The sequence below is a fragment of the Lacerta agilis genome, chromosome 1 (genome assembly GCF_009819535.1).
Source record: "Lacerta agilis isolate rLacAgi1 chromosome 1, rLacAgi1.pri, whole genome shotgun sequence".
NCBI lineage: Eukaryota > Metazoa > Chordata > Lepidosauria > Squamata > Lacertidae > Lacerta > Lacerta agilis.
In genome coordinates this window covers 27,858,277-27,874,995 of record NC_046312.1, presented here as the reverse complement: position 1 = coordinate 27,874,995, position 16,719 = coordinate 27,858,277, and the positions used below count along the sequence as shown (strand labels likewise).

At 41.9% G+C, this 16,719-nt stretch overlaps 1 protein-coding gene across 1 annotated transcript in view; it reads right to left on the bottom strand.

The window, feature by feature from the left end:
- SPTLC2 (serine palmitoyltransferase long chain base subunit 2) overlaps positions 1 to 16,719 on the bottom strand; it is a 59,294-nt gene that overhangs the window by 13,238 nt on the left and 29,337 nt on the right. The window contains exons 8-9 of the mRNA XM_033142011.1: positions 16,004 to 16,223; positions 14,684 to 14,810 (exon numbers count right to left, since the gene is read on the bottom strand). Coding sequence (XP_032997902.1) covers positions 14,684 to 14,810; positions 16,004 to 16,223 — 347 coding nt within the window. The remainder of the gene's footprint in view (positions 1 to 14,683; positions 14,811 to 16,003; positions 16,224 to 16,719) is intronic.

Genomic DNA, 16,719 nt, shown 5'->3' with positions numbered 1-16,719 from the left:
GGATTAATATGACAAAATGGACAAAAATATTTCAACTACAGTCATACCTCGTGTTGCGTACGCTCCGTGTTGTGTATGTTCGAGTTATGTACCTCCGCGACCTGCAAGTCCTCCACGGAGCAGGTGCGCAGAAGCGCAAAAACCCACGAACTTCCTTTTTTTCCTTTTTTGTTTGTTAAAATTATGTATGCCCGGGTTATGTGGCACGGCCCAGAACGGATCGCGTACGTAACAAGGGGTACCACTGTAGTGTGATGGCCTGGTACTCAGGCTCGGACTCAGAAGTGGAGGATGCTCAGTCCGTATCGGACCCTCTGCTGCAGGCATCAGCTGAACCTAGTCTGGGGCCTGTTACTGAAGAGCCTCAGTCTGCTCAGGTTCCCCTGCAACAAGCACCAGCTGGGCCGAGTCAGGGGCCTGAGCCTGTCCTGGCTCCAGGTGCTGAGGATACCTCATTGCCATCAGCTGGGCCATCAGAGGCTGAGGCGGCCCCTGGGTCCAGTAACCCTCCAGCGTCTCCCAAGCTGCAGAGACTCAGGGCTAAGAGAAGGAGGGACCTGAGTACTCACAGGAGGAGTGCTCACCTTCAGGCGAGACAGGGCGCTGAGTCATTGGGGGATCGGGACTGGCCATTACCTCGTCAGAGATAAAAGGGTGGTCAGATCCCGCCCCAGGTTGCGGGAGCAACATTGCTGCTTGCCAGATCCCTGCCTGTGTTCCTGTTCCTGACCCTGCCTGGATTCCTGCCCTGCACCCTGCCTCGACTTCATCGGACTGACCCCTCGTTGTCTCCTAGGACTTCGGACTGGACTTGGACCTTGCCTCTTGCATTACCCTTGGGACCAGCACAACTAGATGCACAGAAACTGATTTAAGATAGGTCTCTATTTCTGTAGAAACAAGGTGGCTAAGTATATGTCCTGAACCTCTGGCATGGATTTAGAAAAAGCTTTGGAACCCGTGGTCTAGCCTGAAGGAATGTATTCGGCAACTTTGCCAGCATTTTCTTTTCAGCCAGCAGCTTTGTTTCCCCTTGGTGAAATCCAAGAAACTGCAAAGGTAGCTGAAAATAGAGGCAAGTTAAGTACAAAAATGTTATAGTTCCTGTGGTTCATTAATGTTTTATGCTGGTTACAATTTACATGCTTTCCATACAACTGGCTCTGAAATCAGCAGGCACAATGCACAGTATCAGTAACATTGCATTTCATAATTGAGATTATGGTATTATGACACGATTAGTGCTGCTCTCCACATGTTGAAAGCACTGCATTTTCAAAGTCAGTTCTAAAAGCTAGCTTCCATTTCTTTTTTGACTAGCCGGCAAAAATGTACCACTTATTATTAGATGATACAATGCATGATCAATAAGCTAGATTCCTCATACCTTTAATTCAGAGCAGAAGAAGAGTTTGGATTTGATATCCCGCTTTTCACTACCCGAAGGAGTCTCAAAGCGGCTAACATTCTCCTTTCCCTTCCTCCCCCACAACAAACACTCTGTGAGGTGAGTGGGGCTGAGAGACCTCAGAGAAGTGCGACTAGCCCAAGGTCACCCAGCAGCTGCATGTGGAGGAGCGGAGACGCGAACCCGGTTCCCCAGATTATGAGTCTACCGCTCTTAACCACTACACCACACTGGCTCCCAATGCAAAGAGCAATGCAAACCCCTGATCCGCCATGCTGGAGAGGGGCCTGGATGGGACAGAGATGTTCCAGCCCTGTCTGGGTTCACTGGTAGGAGCACTCTACGAACAGGAGAGCCCCTATATGCCCCCAAACAGTCAACCAACTCTTCCTCTTGGTCTCCATTATGCAGAGTTGGGAAAACTGTGGCCCTCCAGCTCCCATCAACCCCAATTCAACACAGCCCAAATGGTAAGGGATTATGGAAGTCCCTATCCCTAATCTAAAGCAAAGCTAGAAACTCATTAGCACACTGTGTACTTTCATACCCTTTAATCCTGCCAGTTGAAAAACTAGAAGTACTTAATCAGTTGCGTATATTTGCTAGCATATCTTTATTTTTACAGGAAGTCCTCCCTAAGCAACTAAATTACTGCCTCAAGGACAGCATACAGCCAAGGAGTATGTTTCTCTGACAATACCCTCCAATTAAAGACTGTCAAAAGAAACTAACTAATGGATTGGATGAGTCCAGTTATTTGTCAGAAATGGGGCTGGGCATGCATGCTAAGCTGTTGAGGTGCTACCCAATGAATCTAACTATGTAATGAAACTCAGAACTGTCATTCATGGCCAGAGGAAATCAAACTAGCACCTCCTCATTATAACCAAAATGCTCTTCTGGATTTCAGCACAGCTTCCAAATTTATTTTAATCTCCCTATGTATGCCAAAATCCACAGCCACAAAAACAAGCAAAGCACAGATAAAAATAGTTTCTCTAAACAACATTTTTGAAACCTATGATGAAGTATACTACTTGAATCACAAAAGTTCAAGTCCAGGACCAGATAGCATATACATGCAAGAAGATACGTTTTAGTACTAAACCTCCTGCAACCTCCCAACCTTGTGAGAACGCTTCATTTGGAACGGCCTACTGTGCTTGCAAGAGACCAATCTTACTCTGTCCATGTAGAAATTATATCCTTAAAGGACACACACAATCATTCCACTTCAGTCAGGAAAGAGGTCATCCATCATCTGCATTTGGACAATGCCAACAAGCTCCCCAGGCAAATGGTGCCTCCAGCACTGGCCAGGGGGTGCTAGTTGCCAGGAATGGAAGCGACCTCTGAGTAAGCAAGCAAGCGGGCAAGGAAGCCCAGTCAGCCGGTCCACCAGCCCTTGCTGTTGGGAATGGACATACAAGTCCCAGGCCCCTATGGGACAGTGTGAGGAGGCACCTCTCTTTGGGGCGGGGGGAGGGGTTGAGAGAGCTCAGAGACCAGGGGCGGCGGCAGCGGCTTCCAAGGCAACTCCCAAGGAGAGAGGAGAGGAGAAGAGATTGAGGAAACACTCCACAAGGGAGGGTGTTTGAAAAAGGGTGAGAGGCTGCCAGCTCTGCAGGCAAGGGGTGACATAACTGGGCTCCTGAGCCCCACAGGGGTGCCGCAGAGAGAATGTAGTTGGTCAAGGGAGCCACGGACTCAAAAAGGTTGAAAATGCCTGCATTATGTATACCACAGTGAGACAGTAGATAGCACTAAGTGGGATTTAAAGCGTAGGGGGTGTATTAAAGTGGCATTTTTGCTGCACAGTATTCTTAATCAGATATTTTCTGAGTGAACACCAATGTTCTGGACCTCCTCCAACCCATGCGCCACTTTGAGAAGTTCAGCCACCTGATATTTTTATGACACCAGGTGACAACTTCAAAGGGTCTCACTGTCAACACCACAACAAACCCTGCTTTGTCCATTTGCTGTTCCTGCAAGCAGACTTTTTCCCTCTGCAGACCAGGAAAGGTGTCTGCAAAGCATGGGTGTAGCCAAGGGGGAACAGCTGCCCCCCCTAAATGAAGTAAATAAATAAAAATACTTAACTGACTAATTGTATCACAGATAGCTTGGTTCTGCCCCCCCCCCCCAATAAATCCTGGCTACACCCATACTGCAAAGTTTCTGTGTTTTAACCTGTTCCGCACTTGACATGAAACAAGTCAGCAGTGGCCCATCCACAGATCTCTGTTCTGCTCTATGTTTTATCATTTACAAAGGTTTACTAGACCTGGCATGTGTTGCCAAACGTAGAAAGATCCAGCACCATGTGTTAGCCACAATGTACAAAACACAGCTAAAGATGTGTACAAGAGCTTTAAGCAGAAGTTTTAATAGAAATTAAATTGTTTCGCTGGTGTATAAAAATGATTCCACCCCCCTCCCTTCATATTTCAGCTGCAGATTCAAAGCAGTGAGTGACCTCTCATGTACAATAGCCAGGCTATTTGTAATTTAATATGAGGACATCTCAGCTGTCATAACACCATGATGATTGCTAAGCAAATCTGGCATTTGAGACGTGCCATGCGTTTATTCCTATAGACTGTGGACCAGTGCTTTCCCCTTTTATGCTGGAGTACAGCAGTTGATGCTCTGCTTATAACATAATCCTCCCCACCCCCCACACTTGCTTTAAGCTGCATGACAGATTCTTGGCAGTAGAAATACAACAGCATTTTAACATTTTATCAGCTCATCTACTGAGCGGCCGTTTCCTCTAAAGTTTACATTGAAATGATCTGGGTATCTTATTTTAAAGGGAAGTATCCATGTTAGCCAACATGTATGAGCTAATAGTAAATACTAGCCACAACATCAACTCATAGAAAAGCTTTAAGCGGTGTGAACTTAGAGGGACAGCTTCAGTTACTCTGCAGATGTAAAAGATGTTGTCCTACAACATTTGACTAGTCCGTGCTACTACACATCTGTCCTTTTGTATTTAGAAGTGCTGATTGGGCTGACATGAAAGTCAAATATTTGGGATTTGAATATTGAGTGATCCCAAAGGCCTACTTGTTAAATTCTTTGCACTTCAGAGGGTCTCAAATTACACTGCACAATTATTAGCTTCTACAAGATTAACACCTTGAGGATATAATGTAAACACAAAACAGTAAGTAGGTAATAATGAGCAACCGGAGGGCCAAAGCAGTAAATGGGTTAAATGCATGAACACATTTTAAACACCTTTTGTGTTATCTTTAAATAGCACTTGGGAGGCAGGGAGATACTGAACCCCTTTGTTCCCATGCTGCCGAAATCCACACCCCACTGAAGATCTGCTATTCCTCTCAGGAGGGAAGCTTGTCCCTGGTACCAGTGGCAAAGAGAAAGAACAAGCAGATGACAGACCAGGTCAGATGAATTTACAGACTACTAACAATGCCTCTATGCAGAGCATGAAGATGTTTGCTTGTACTCAACTAGAAACATCAGCATCAACTACAGCTCTCATACTTGTCACTGGCAAGATTAAGAAACAAGCAATCTGCATCAGCATATAACTGTTGTGCTTAAACTGTGGTCCATGAACTACCAGTAGCCAGTTGCAGCTTTCATTTGGTCCCTGAAATCATGATGAAAATATTTAATATGCCAAGTTTCCCGAGTCTCTATTATATGCTGCAGAAGTTTCTACTTGGTGTAGATTTAGAAGTATTTAAGTGGAAAACTCCTCACCTCTTCAGAACTGACAGTGGAAATATACATATTTTTAATTGGAATGATTTGTTATTAACCAAGGGCAGAAGCAAGTGAGAAGCAACTTTGCTGGGGGCCTTATGAGTTACCTTCCGTAGAACGGCCTTTAGGTAAAAGAATGTGCTCATTCACAAAGAGCAAGTGACAGTGATGCTCCTTAGGACAATTGTTGTTGCAACCATATGCCCTATTAGACAGGAACAATAATATAAAAATTGGAGATCCTGGGGACAAAAATATGCACCAGGTAACACACTTCCATTTAGCTTTTCTTCTGAGATCTAGTAATATTTTACAACTTCAGAAGCAATTGCTTTTGTTCACAAGAGTCTTAAACATTTGAGAATAAATCTGTTTAGATGGAACTTAATAGCAAGCAATATGGGTGAAAGCATAAGCGGCTAGGAGTGTGGCACTGCAATCTCTTTAGTAACGTTTTATTTTTCTAAATTCCTGCTAATACTAGAAAATAATCTTCCAATCAACTCCTAGTCCAAGAGTGCTTGAAGCACATGCACTGTGGCTGCCTAGCCCAAACCACGGAGGAGTGTTTATTGTTACCGTAGAGAAAATTGTTTGGTCTCCTCTATATCTGAACACACAGCCAAGTCTGTATTAGCAGTGAAGCATTTCCACCACTGACAACAACTGTCAACAATGTCTCATTACATTTTGTTGCTAAGCCTATGGGTTTTACAGGTTGGCATACAGTTCACTTGAACAGTATACCCCCTCTTTTCAGAAGGGCAGAAAACTGGTTAAGCACATTCTGTTTGATAAGGTTGCAATATTCATACAATAACTGGCATCTATTACTGCAAGAATATATACATCTCTGGCTCTGAGGTCATTAGATTTGAAGCTTCAAATTCACAAGTCGAGTCCAGAGATGAAGGTGAGAAGATTTTTGAAGACACAAGTGGAAGAAAATCAAAATTGCGAAATGGAGTTGCTGGGAGAGGAGAGTTGGTGCCTCTTGAGGCGCCCAAGGAGGAGATTTATAAACTATAAGATGACACTGAACAAGGATAACAGAGGGAAATGTAAAAATGAATGGTGGGGGGGCATGGGAGAGAGTAGAAAAATGGTAAGAAGGGGAATAGGGTGAAAATGATAAAAATTGAATTAGGATGGATTTATGGTACCCTGAAGATAGTGTGTTAAGACTTTAGGATTTTGATGTTAAGTTTTAAGATTTTGATGTTACGATTTTGGGAACTTTGAATTAGTGAAGAGATATGTAACTGACTAATAGCAGCAGCTTAAGTGAAAAGAAGTATAAGATTGATTTAAGAATTATTTCATGATACTATAAGATGTTAAGTTTTTTATGATAGTATAAAAGGTTGGATAATGAATTGCAATGTTAAAAATGGATGTTACCAAAGTATATTAGCATTGAAGGCAGAGGAGGGAAAGCGGGGGAGGTCCCTTTAGAAGATCAGAAACTAGATTTCGTTAAGTAGTAAGAGATAGATTGGTGTTCCAGTTTAGGTATGTATTGGTTTTGGTTTTGTTTTAATTGTTCTTTTTGTCGATTGTGTTTATGTAATGTGTTTTTATTGTGTTAATGTTGGTGGTTATGTTATGTTATGTTTTTCTTTTGTTTTACTGGAAAATAATAAAAATCTTATAAAAAAAAAAAAAAAACAAATTCACAAGTCAAGCTCTTTCCACTCAGTGATCTTTTCTTCATTCCACATTCATGGAAGAAAGGATTTTGTGTCCCCTCCTACACGGCACAGTCAGATCAGCAACTTGCATTTTGTCAACATATCTAGCCACTGAAATGGCATGCCATACAAGAATACCAGAATCTGTAAAGTAATCACAGACACCACCATCTGAACCCATGCCAATGGCAGACAGATGAAACACATGAAGTGCCAGGTTTCAAAAGAAATAAAAACTATTAGTTTTGGAAAGGGAGGAGACTAGGACTATGTCTGCTGAACTGACAGCCATGCTTTGATCTTTAAACACACACCTCAGCAAATAATAGAATAAAACCCAAAATGCATTGTTCTCATACATTCAAAATCAACTGTAAACATATAGAGAACAAGGGTTAGGGTTAGCTTTTGGGCAGTAAACATGCTCATCCCATAACCTTTTGTCCAAGAATGCTTGTAAATTGTATGGGCAATTCTGACCAACAAGCGACAGAGGGTGGGAACATCAGGAACATGTACAAATACCACTTTCTTTACAAGCCATGGAATTTGCAGACTTCAGAGGAGAGTGTTCTATGAGGGATGTTTACAAGGCGTTTCATGGAAACAATTTAGTTGTTTAATATAACAGGGAGTGCAGAGTATATTTACCATCTGCTTGTTTTTCCTAGAAAGGCCAATATCAAAGCTTAACCACCCTTCTGAATTCAGAGAAGCAATACGATTAAATGAAAAAGGTTTTGTGCGCATGACGAGTACAGGAAAACAGAGAAATCTTCTTTCCTTTTAGTGTTTTGAAGCAACTTGCTCATCTCCCATTTTTCTCCAGAGTTTATTGCTAATCAGTTACTTCTACAAAAATCATTAATCTTACGAAAAGGAAAATGATGTATGGGAAAATGCAATATATTCAGGCAGTCCAATAGACAATACATTCCACATTAGGATGCATTATCCTGGAATGCAAGAAATTCAGATAATAGAATCATAGAACCGTAGAGTTGGAAAGGACACTGATAATCATCTAGTCCAACCCCCTGCAATGCAGGAATTTGCACCTGTCCCATACAAGGATTGAGCCTGCAACCGTGGCGTTAACAGCACCACACTCTAACCAACTGAGCTATCCAAAGCCCTAGACTATCTGTTAACTCATTTTTATATGTAAAATGGACTACAATACTTTAAAGTGAGATAATGTTCATGCACCCTGGAAAAGGAAACAATCCGCTATTAAAATCTGGAAGAAAAGCTTAAATATCTGAGGCCACATTGCTAATGCACAGGAAAAACCTATTCCAACCAAGGGGCAAGGGGAACAATTCAAATAGTTTCTTTAGGCACTTGGCCTGAGTAAAAAATGAAAGAGGAGCACGACTCAAAACTACAAATACATTCAACATGCTGTTCTGGTAAATATTACAATAAAGAATACAATATGCTCATCTATTAACATTCTTCTAAATGGGCCAAAGATTCTACTCATACCAGATTAACAGTTTCCCTGGAGCCTACTCCTAGGGCCTTCTGAGAATGCAAGAGGAGGAGCGGTTTGTTAGATTTAAAAGACCCCCTGCCAGAAGCACAAACCCAGTAAGTGATGTTTAAAGCTGTCAGACCCCTGAGGAGAAGCAGGAAACTCTTTATGACCCCCAAAGTATTTGTTTTCCCAACAGCTCCTTGGCACAGCTTGGGATTCTTGAGGTCAGCAGCAACAACAAAAGTTTTGCTCTGCCCAAATTAGTTTTGACTAGTCCCTGGGTTCCCAAGGTGATAATTTAACACCTCATTAACAAGTCACTTATTGAAGGAAATTCAAATGAGAGATGCTAATGTGACAACTGAACATTTTCAACCTCAATTTAAATAAAGTGTTCTTTAAAAATCAAATTTAAGTCACCAGAGGACACTCCCACTCTTAGTCCATAAATGTCCTAATCTTCAAGGAAAAAACATTTTTAAAAGTCAGTTTATAAGCAAGGGAAATGAAGGTCAGCGTCAAATGCTGCTTTGTGGGCCACGTGACACATTTTACTTGGATACCATTTATACCAGAAAAAATGGAAGCATTTCATCAAGTTGAGCAAGTTTTTAGATTGTGAATTGCAATTTTAGCCATTTACATACGACAAAGCAGATGCAGTTTCCCAAGATGTTTCTAGGTGGGAACTATCATTTAAGACAAAACAAGAGCTATGTATCGGGCACAGAGAGCATGCTTTGCATTCAGAAAGTCCCAATCTCTGTTTAAAAATGAATATTGAATAGAAAGCTTGGAGCTGCTACCAGTCAGTACATGGGCTGGGCTGACCAATAAAATCCCAAAGAAGGCAGCATTGTTCATAGAACAGATTTCAACATAAAAGTCTTCCTGGGGCATCTGTGCGCAACTTGTGACCTCATATAATGAAAGAGAATTGGTAATCCATAAGAACAGTGCAAGAACACAAGAGTCTTGCGGGATCAGACCGTATGCACATTAAGTCCAGCATTTTGTTTGCCACAGTGGCCAGCTAGAAAGCACACAAGCTGAACACGCACACAATAGCACTCTCCTGCTCACAATCTCCAGCAACTGGTAGTTAGAAGTAAGCTGCCTCAGATCCTGGAGGAAGTAGATAGTTATCACAGCCACCTTGGTAGCTCAGTCAGTAGAGGATGAGACTCTTAATCTCAGTGTTGTGGGTTCGAGCCCCATGTTGGGCAAAAGATTCATGCACTGCAGGGGGTTAGGCTAGATGACCCTATGGTCCCTTCTAACTCTTACCATTCAATGAAAGCCTTATTATCCATGAATTTGTCCAATCTCCTTTTAAAAAGCACCTAATGGCAGCCACCCTCACATCTTGTGGTGGTGAACTGCATATGCTGTGTGAAGTATTTATTTTTGCCTGTCCTGAATCTCCCACCATTCAACTTCACTGGATTCTAGTTTTATTATACTTTCTTCACACTATGCCTAACTTTATACAGTTCTTCTTATGTTCCCCCTTTTCTATCCATTTTTGTTTGTTTGTTTGTTTGTTTGTTTACAGCTGAAAGGCCCCAAAGATTCTAACCTTTTCAGAGTGCAGCTGTTGTAAGAAAAGGAAAGCCCCATGCTGGGGATTGATAGACATAAAAACAAAATCTGCCAATATTATAACATCTAATCTACAATGCAACCATGCTTGGAATACTGTGTGTAATTCTTGTCGCCACACATCAAATCGGATACTGTATTGAGCTGGAAAAGTTCAGTAAAGGGAAACCAAAAAGATCAAGCATCTACAGCAAGTCTCTTAAGGTAAAAAGATGGGATTTCTCTACTTCCCCCATTTTTTCAATGCCTCCATGGGTAAAATAGAGGTTCTAATGTACTTCAGTGATTGTGAATTTAATATGGGCAACAGCAGCTCCTCCAGGTAAGTTAATGTGCAGTACAGCATCATGCAGCTCCAAACTAATTGATTGCTGAAGTTAAACTATGTAGTGCTTTGTTATGGGCTACTTATTAATAATTCCTTATTTATTTTAACTTTTTTTTTTTACAAGAGTAGGTAGATTATTTACATTTATCCAGTAATGTATCAACATCTGTAAAAAAAAAATGCTTCCAATCTAAATGTTTTATTAATCCAAAGAGTTTGGAGCAATAGATTTTTCACCCTCCACACCGCACCGCCCCCAACTGACTTTTAGAAAGAGCAATAAATCCCTTCCCATTTGTATAATCAAGTATATGGGGGGGGGGGGAAGACACCCTTTCCTTCTCTTGGATTGTAGTTAGCAACTCGTTTTTAAGGAAACTACACATCACATATTTGAGAGACACAAGTGCAAAAATACTAACATGCAAAAAATAGTAATGAAGCACCTATAAACTTTGAAGGTAAGGACCCACAGTCACTAAGAACCAGACACAGGTAGGTAGCCGTGTTGGTCTGACGCAGTCGAAATAAATTTAAAAAATTAAAAATTGTCCAGTAGCACCTTAAAGACAAACCTATACCCAGAACAAACTTAGTTGGTCTCTAAGGTGCTACTGGACAATTTTTTAATTTATAAGAACCAGACAGTTAACAGACATCCCTGCCAAGAAGGCAATAGGAACAGATTTTTAATAGCACACTCTTTGCCTCTGTCTAGAGCTGCTAAACTAGGCTGGCTTTTTAGAACCAAGTCACATTCAATTGTAAAACACAGAAACAAATACTGCCACAAGTTATATTTTTTAATTAACATGGAGTATTTCAGACAGCACCCTGGGGATGACCATTATGAGTACCAGACAGAAACAATGCCAGCACTGAAAGATTTGTTTGAACAAACAATAGGAAATAAAAGAAGGGAAGCTTCTGTCCTATTCCAGATTGCATGTTCACGTGCTGACACCTAATTAAGTCTATTCAGTCTTCATTAGCCTCTTGTCCTGTTTCGGAAATGGCCATGCTGTTTTCTGCGGCATGTGTATTCTATCCAAGGTGCCTGCTGTTAACATCCTGTTTGGCCAAGGAAGGCTCTCTGGAATGACTGCAAAAATTTGACAATAGCCAATGTACCAAAGAATCTACAAATACACGTCCCCAAGTTTTGAGAGCTACTAAGCCCACGACGGGGTAAGCTCCTGTTGCTCGGTCCCTGCTCCTGCCAACCTAGCAGTTTGAAAGCACGTCAAAGTGCAAGTAGATAAATAGGTACTGCTCCGGTGGGAAGGTAAACGGCATTTCCGTGCACTGCTCTGGTTCGCCAGAAGCGGCTTAGTCATGCTGGACACATGACCCGGAAGCTGTACGCCGGCTCCCTCGGCCAATAAAGTGAGATGAGCGCTTCAACCCCAGAGTCGTCCGCGGCTGGACCTAATGGTCAGGAGTACCTTTACCTTTACCTTTTAAGCCCTCATACAATTTGTGAAGGTGATGCTAAAGTTGTTTACCATTCATCTGAATATAACGAATACACGGAAAGTATTTTCTGCCCTGGTTGTTGATCCCCATTTTACTTTGTAAGCATAGTCATTGTTTCTACTTATTCCCACCCTCCTCCCAGATCTTAAGTGACACTAAGACCTTTGCTCAGATATACTTTCTAGAGTAAAATGAGTTATGAATCCTAGCATATGTAACCTGAAGTGAACTTCAGCTACTTAGTCCAATTCTTCTACATCCATGAACAGTCCACAAAGTACTTTCAAGTACCCTTTTTAAACCAACTCTTGACAACCCTAAATAAGCAATGCACTTACAATGAGAATTTACATTATATCGCAGCAACAAACTGTAAGTAATCAGAACTGAGATACATCAGGAGATTTCTGTTTTTGCAGGAGAGTTAATTCTATAACCACACAACTTTATAAATAAAGCAGTATGTGTTTTTTTACTTGCCCTGCACATTCAGTAATAGAGAATAAAATATGACAAGTTGGATCCAGACTACCCATCAGTGGACTCCATCCTTTGGATGATGAGGCTGGGAGGTATTTTTTTGCAGATTCTCACTTCAAAACTTTCACAGGAGGTCAAAGACCCTCTGGATCAGGGTGGGAGGTGGTGCTGGGATCTGCAAACCGAACTGGCAAAAATAATCTTCCCTCCCCCCACTTCTCCAATGGAAGCCTCTGTTGGATCTAGAGCCTTTCCATTTTCAGAAGGCAAGTCAACACCCAGCTCACTGTATACAGCTAATATCAGTGAACACCTTCTGCAAATTCTTGATTTCAGGATTGCCATACTGTCGGCAATAATTCCAGATCTGGGAAATGGTTTCTGTACCTTCATTGGTACTTGATGCATGGAAGACAGCATCAAGAATCAAAGTCATTAATGAGTGTAAATCCAGAGAGCCAGTTTGGTGTAGTGGTTAAGAGCGGCAGACTCGTAATCTGGGGAACCGGGTTCGTGTCTGCACTCCTCCACATGCAGCTGCTGGGTGACCTTGGGCTAGTCACACTTCTTTGAAGTCTCTCAGCCCCACTCACCTCACAGAGTGTTTGTTGTGGGGGAGGAAGGGAAAGGAGAATGTTAGCCGCTTTGAGACTCCTTCGGGTAGTGAAAAGCGGGATATCAAATCCAAACTCTTCTTCTTCTTCATCAAAACCAGGGACTTGTCCCCTTTGTGTTTTAGGTTGCTAAAGAACTACAGTTACAAAAAATTGTATCTGTAAGAGTTATGTATTAACCAAAAGTATGCAAAGTTGATGTTATCCTTGCCAATCTAAGACATTTGAGACTCTCCATATAAGTAGCAACTGGGTTAACAGCCTTTGTTCAGAGGCTATGAAGTACTGAAGTTGCCGCAAGGTGTCACTTGAAAGCCCAGCTAACTTAGGAGACACTTAAAATTGTTAACTTTGCTTAGGGACGTCAACATTCAAATTCTAAAATCTTCCAGTTCTTTCCAAAAATAGCTGCTTGTGAAGGGTGATTACTATAAAACAATTAAAAAGATATAGTTCATAATGGACTAATTCGGATTCCTACATTAGAGTCAAATCAGATTAATCCACCTGAACTTACTTTATTCAATTATTCACTTGTAAGTTTTCCAGGGAAGCTAGAACTTAGAGCCAACAGCCATTTGGAACTTACAGTTCTAACGCTATAATGGGATCTCACCAGCAACTACATCACTAGATCTGAACTACAAAGCTGTTGCACTAGCTACCATATTAGCAGCTGTGAAGCTTTGTGAGAATACACTTTCCAGAGAAAATCCACAATGGGCTACCATGAATGAGACCCTTGGGGTCGCAGTAGATAGCTCAATGAAGATGTCAACCCAGTGTGCTAGATAAATTGCATGCTAGAGATAATTAGGAAGGGAACTGAAAGGATAAAACTGCCAATGTCATGCCATCTCTGGTGCAAACACATTTGGAATACTGTGTACAGTCACCCTCAAAAAAAAAAAGAAAGATAATTGCAGAGTCAGAAAAGATTCAGAAAAGGGCAATCAAAATAATCAAGGGGAAGGCCCAACTTCCCTAAGAGGAAAGGTTGCAGCATCTGGGAGTTTTAAGTTTAGAGAAAAGGCGAGTAAATAGGTGACATGGTAGAAATTTGTAAAATTATAAAATTATGCATGGCACAGAGAAAGCAAATAGAGAGTAGTAGTTCTCCCTCTCTCATAACACCAGAACTCATGGATATCCCTTGAAGGTGATTTTTGGAGGATTCAGGACAGAGTAGTAAAGTACTTCTTCACATAGTGCAGTTCAACCAAGCACCTCACTTCCACAGGAGGCAGGGATGGCCACTAACTTAGATGGCTTTAAAAACAGATTAGACACATTCCTAGAAGCTAAGGCTATCAATGACTACTAGCCATGATGGTTGTGATCTGCCTTGGTGGTTGGAGGCTGTAAACTTCTGAATACCAACGGCTGGAGGTAGAGTGCTCTTGTGCTTGGGTGCTTTTTATGGGCTCCCCATAAGCATATGGGTGGCCACTGTGAGAACAGGATGCTGAACTAGATGGGTCTTTGGTCTGCTCTAACTGGATCCTCTTATGGTCTTAGATTTACACATCTCTCAAACAAGGATTTTGCACAGTGATAGCTTTTGCCTTAGTAAATGAAAACCATTATCCATACAAATCTCAACCTGACCTGCAGCAATGATGAAAAGTTCATTCAACTACCAACAACATAAATAATAGGCTAATTTCACAAAACAGTCCTCCACAGAAAATTGTGGCAGAACTCTTAGATGGATGGTGCTGAATAGGTATAGTCCTTCAATGCATACTGCCACCTTGTGGACAAGAGCAACACCTGCAAAGAATCCAAGTTGCTTTGCAGACTTGAAGGAGCAGTAGTTTAATCCAACACCTCATGAGAATTATAGTGCCTGAAACTCACCAAGTGTTGTGCCATCTTCACCCATAATGCACTTCACTGATGCGATGATTTGCTCAATAACAGGGGAGGAAAGCGAAGTGGCATATACTGCACTGTGTGAATGGACACGAAGGTAATCGATCAGCTCCTGACAAAGCGAATACAGCAGGTTATCAGAAATTATCCTTGCCACTGAGAGAGCAGTCTTTGATGGGGCAAGTATGCAGTGCTGATATTTACACTGCTTTGCTGACTAATTATTTGAAAGATATGCAGTGAAGGCGGGTATATATAGTTGCACCTTCATCTTTCTTCATAGGTTGGTGGTGAACATGCATCTCCTTATCTTTGATCAACCATTTTTGCTTGGGAGATAAATGCTGCCATTAAGAAGAAGCTGTATTTCCATGATGTTGTTTTGAAAATGAGTGTCGGGAAGACACTGTCATAATGGTAACAATAGACAAGGAAAAGCCTAGCAGCACATAAATGATTGCTCTCTTGTCATCAAATGGCATATTGATTCTGGATAAAATTAGGAAACTGAGCACAGCAAATACATATATGAGAGGACGGAGAGTCCAACAGGCTGAGTTTTGTGGTGGGTGAGTGGGCAATCTGCTATGGCACTTGTAGAAGGGGTGGAGCTTCATGAGGAAGGGCAAGCAAATAAACCTCAGACAGTGAGTAGTGGTGATATTTTAAGTGTTGAGTAATCTCTGTCTTCAATATATGCTGCAAGCCACCCAGAGTGGCTGGGGAAACCCAGCCAGATGGGTGGGGTATGTATGTATGTATGTATGTATGTATGTATAAATAAATAAAAGGAGCAAGACACTTGTAGTGCTCCGGATTAGCTGCTGATTTGACCTTCAATAGCTTTAGTAATAAATGGGCATTTGTTTGGACCATGCATTTTAATTGAGAAGTCCTGCAAAAACTACTACTAACCGAGCTTTTCAAAGTGTTTTATTTATTTGTGCCTGGGATCCTGGAATTTTCTCAAAATTACAATGGAGATGATCTTGATGTTCTAAGCCAGGGGTCAGCAAACCTTTTCAGCAGGGGGCCAGTCCACTGTCCCTCAGACCTTTGGGGGGGGGATGAACAAATTCCTATGCCCCACAAATAACCCAGAGATGCATTTTAAATAAAAGGACACATTCTACTCATGTAAAAACACACTGATTCCCGGACCGTCCACGGGCCGGATTGAGAAGGCGATTGAGCCGGATCTGGCCCCCGGGCCTTAGTTTACCTACTCATGTTCTAAGCATCAAGTTTGATGCTTCTATTCCTTACTAACAAGCTACAAAATTTCTTCCCAATTCCAGTTCTTACTTTCTTGCCTGCAATGTATCCTCCAGCAGCACCAAAAGCCTTGGTGAATGTTCCCATCATGATATCCACATCCTCAGGATCAAGCCCAAAATAGTCCACTACACCCCGGCCATTGAGACCCAATGCTCCTATACTATGAGCTTCATCCAAGTACAAGTATGATTTGTACTTTTTCTTAAGGGCAATTATTTCAGGAAGCCGGACTATGGATCCCTCCATGCTGTGAAGAAAAACAAGAGATGGTTGTGAATTCTGGAATCTCCCAGTGATGCTCAAATCCCCTTGAAAAGGGTTAATATTTTCCAAGTAATTACAAAATCATGGCTGTAGGCACATTTAATTTAGGGTGTCTCATTTATAACTTTACCCCAGGGGATGCCAACGTAGCACCCTCTAGATGTTAAAGGATTCCAACTCCCATTACCTCTGATCATCTGGCCATGTTGGCTGGGCTCAATGGGAGTTGGAAGGTATCATGCTGGCATCCTTTGCCCTACACCACAACTGGTAGAAGGCCTCACAAATATGCAAATGACAGTGCTCTTGGAGACTCGCATGGCTCAACTGGGGAAAGGAAGTGGGCACAGATCTGTGAACAAGTGTAGAGGAGTGGCTATCTGCCCCCAAATGTATAGACACTGCTTTGCAACTATGTGTATGGTGCTGTAAACTGTGTCGTCAGGGAAGCGGGGGTGAGCAGGTTGGTATAAATGTGC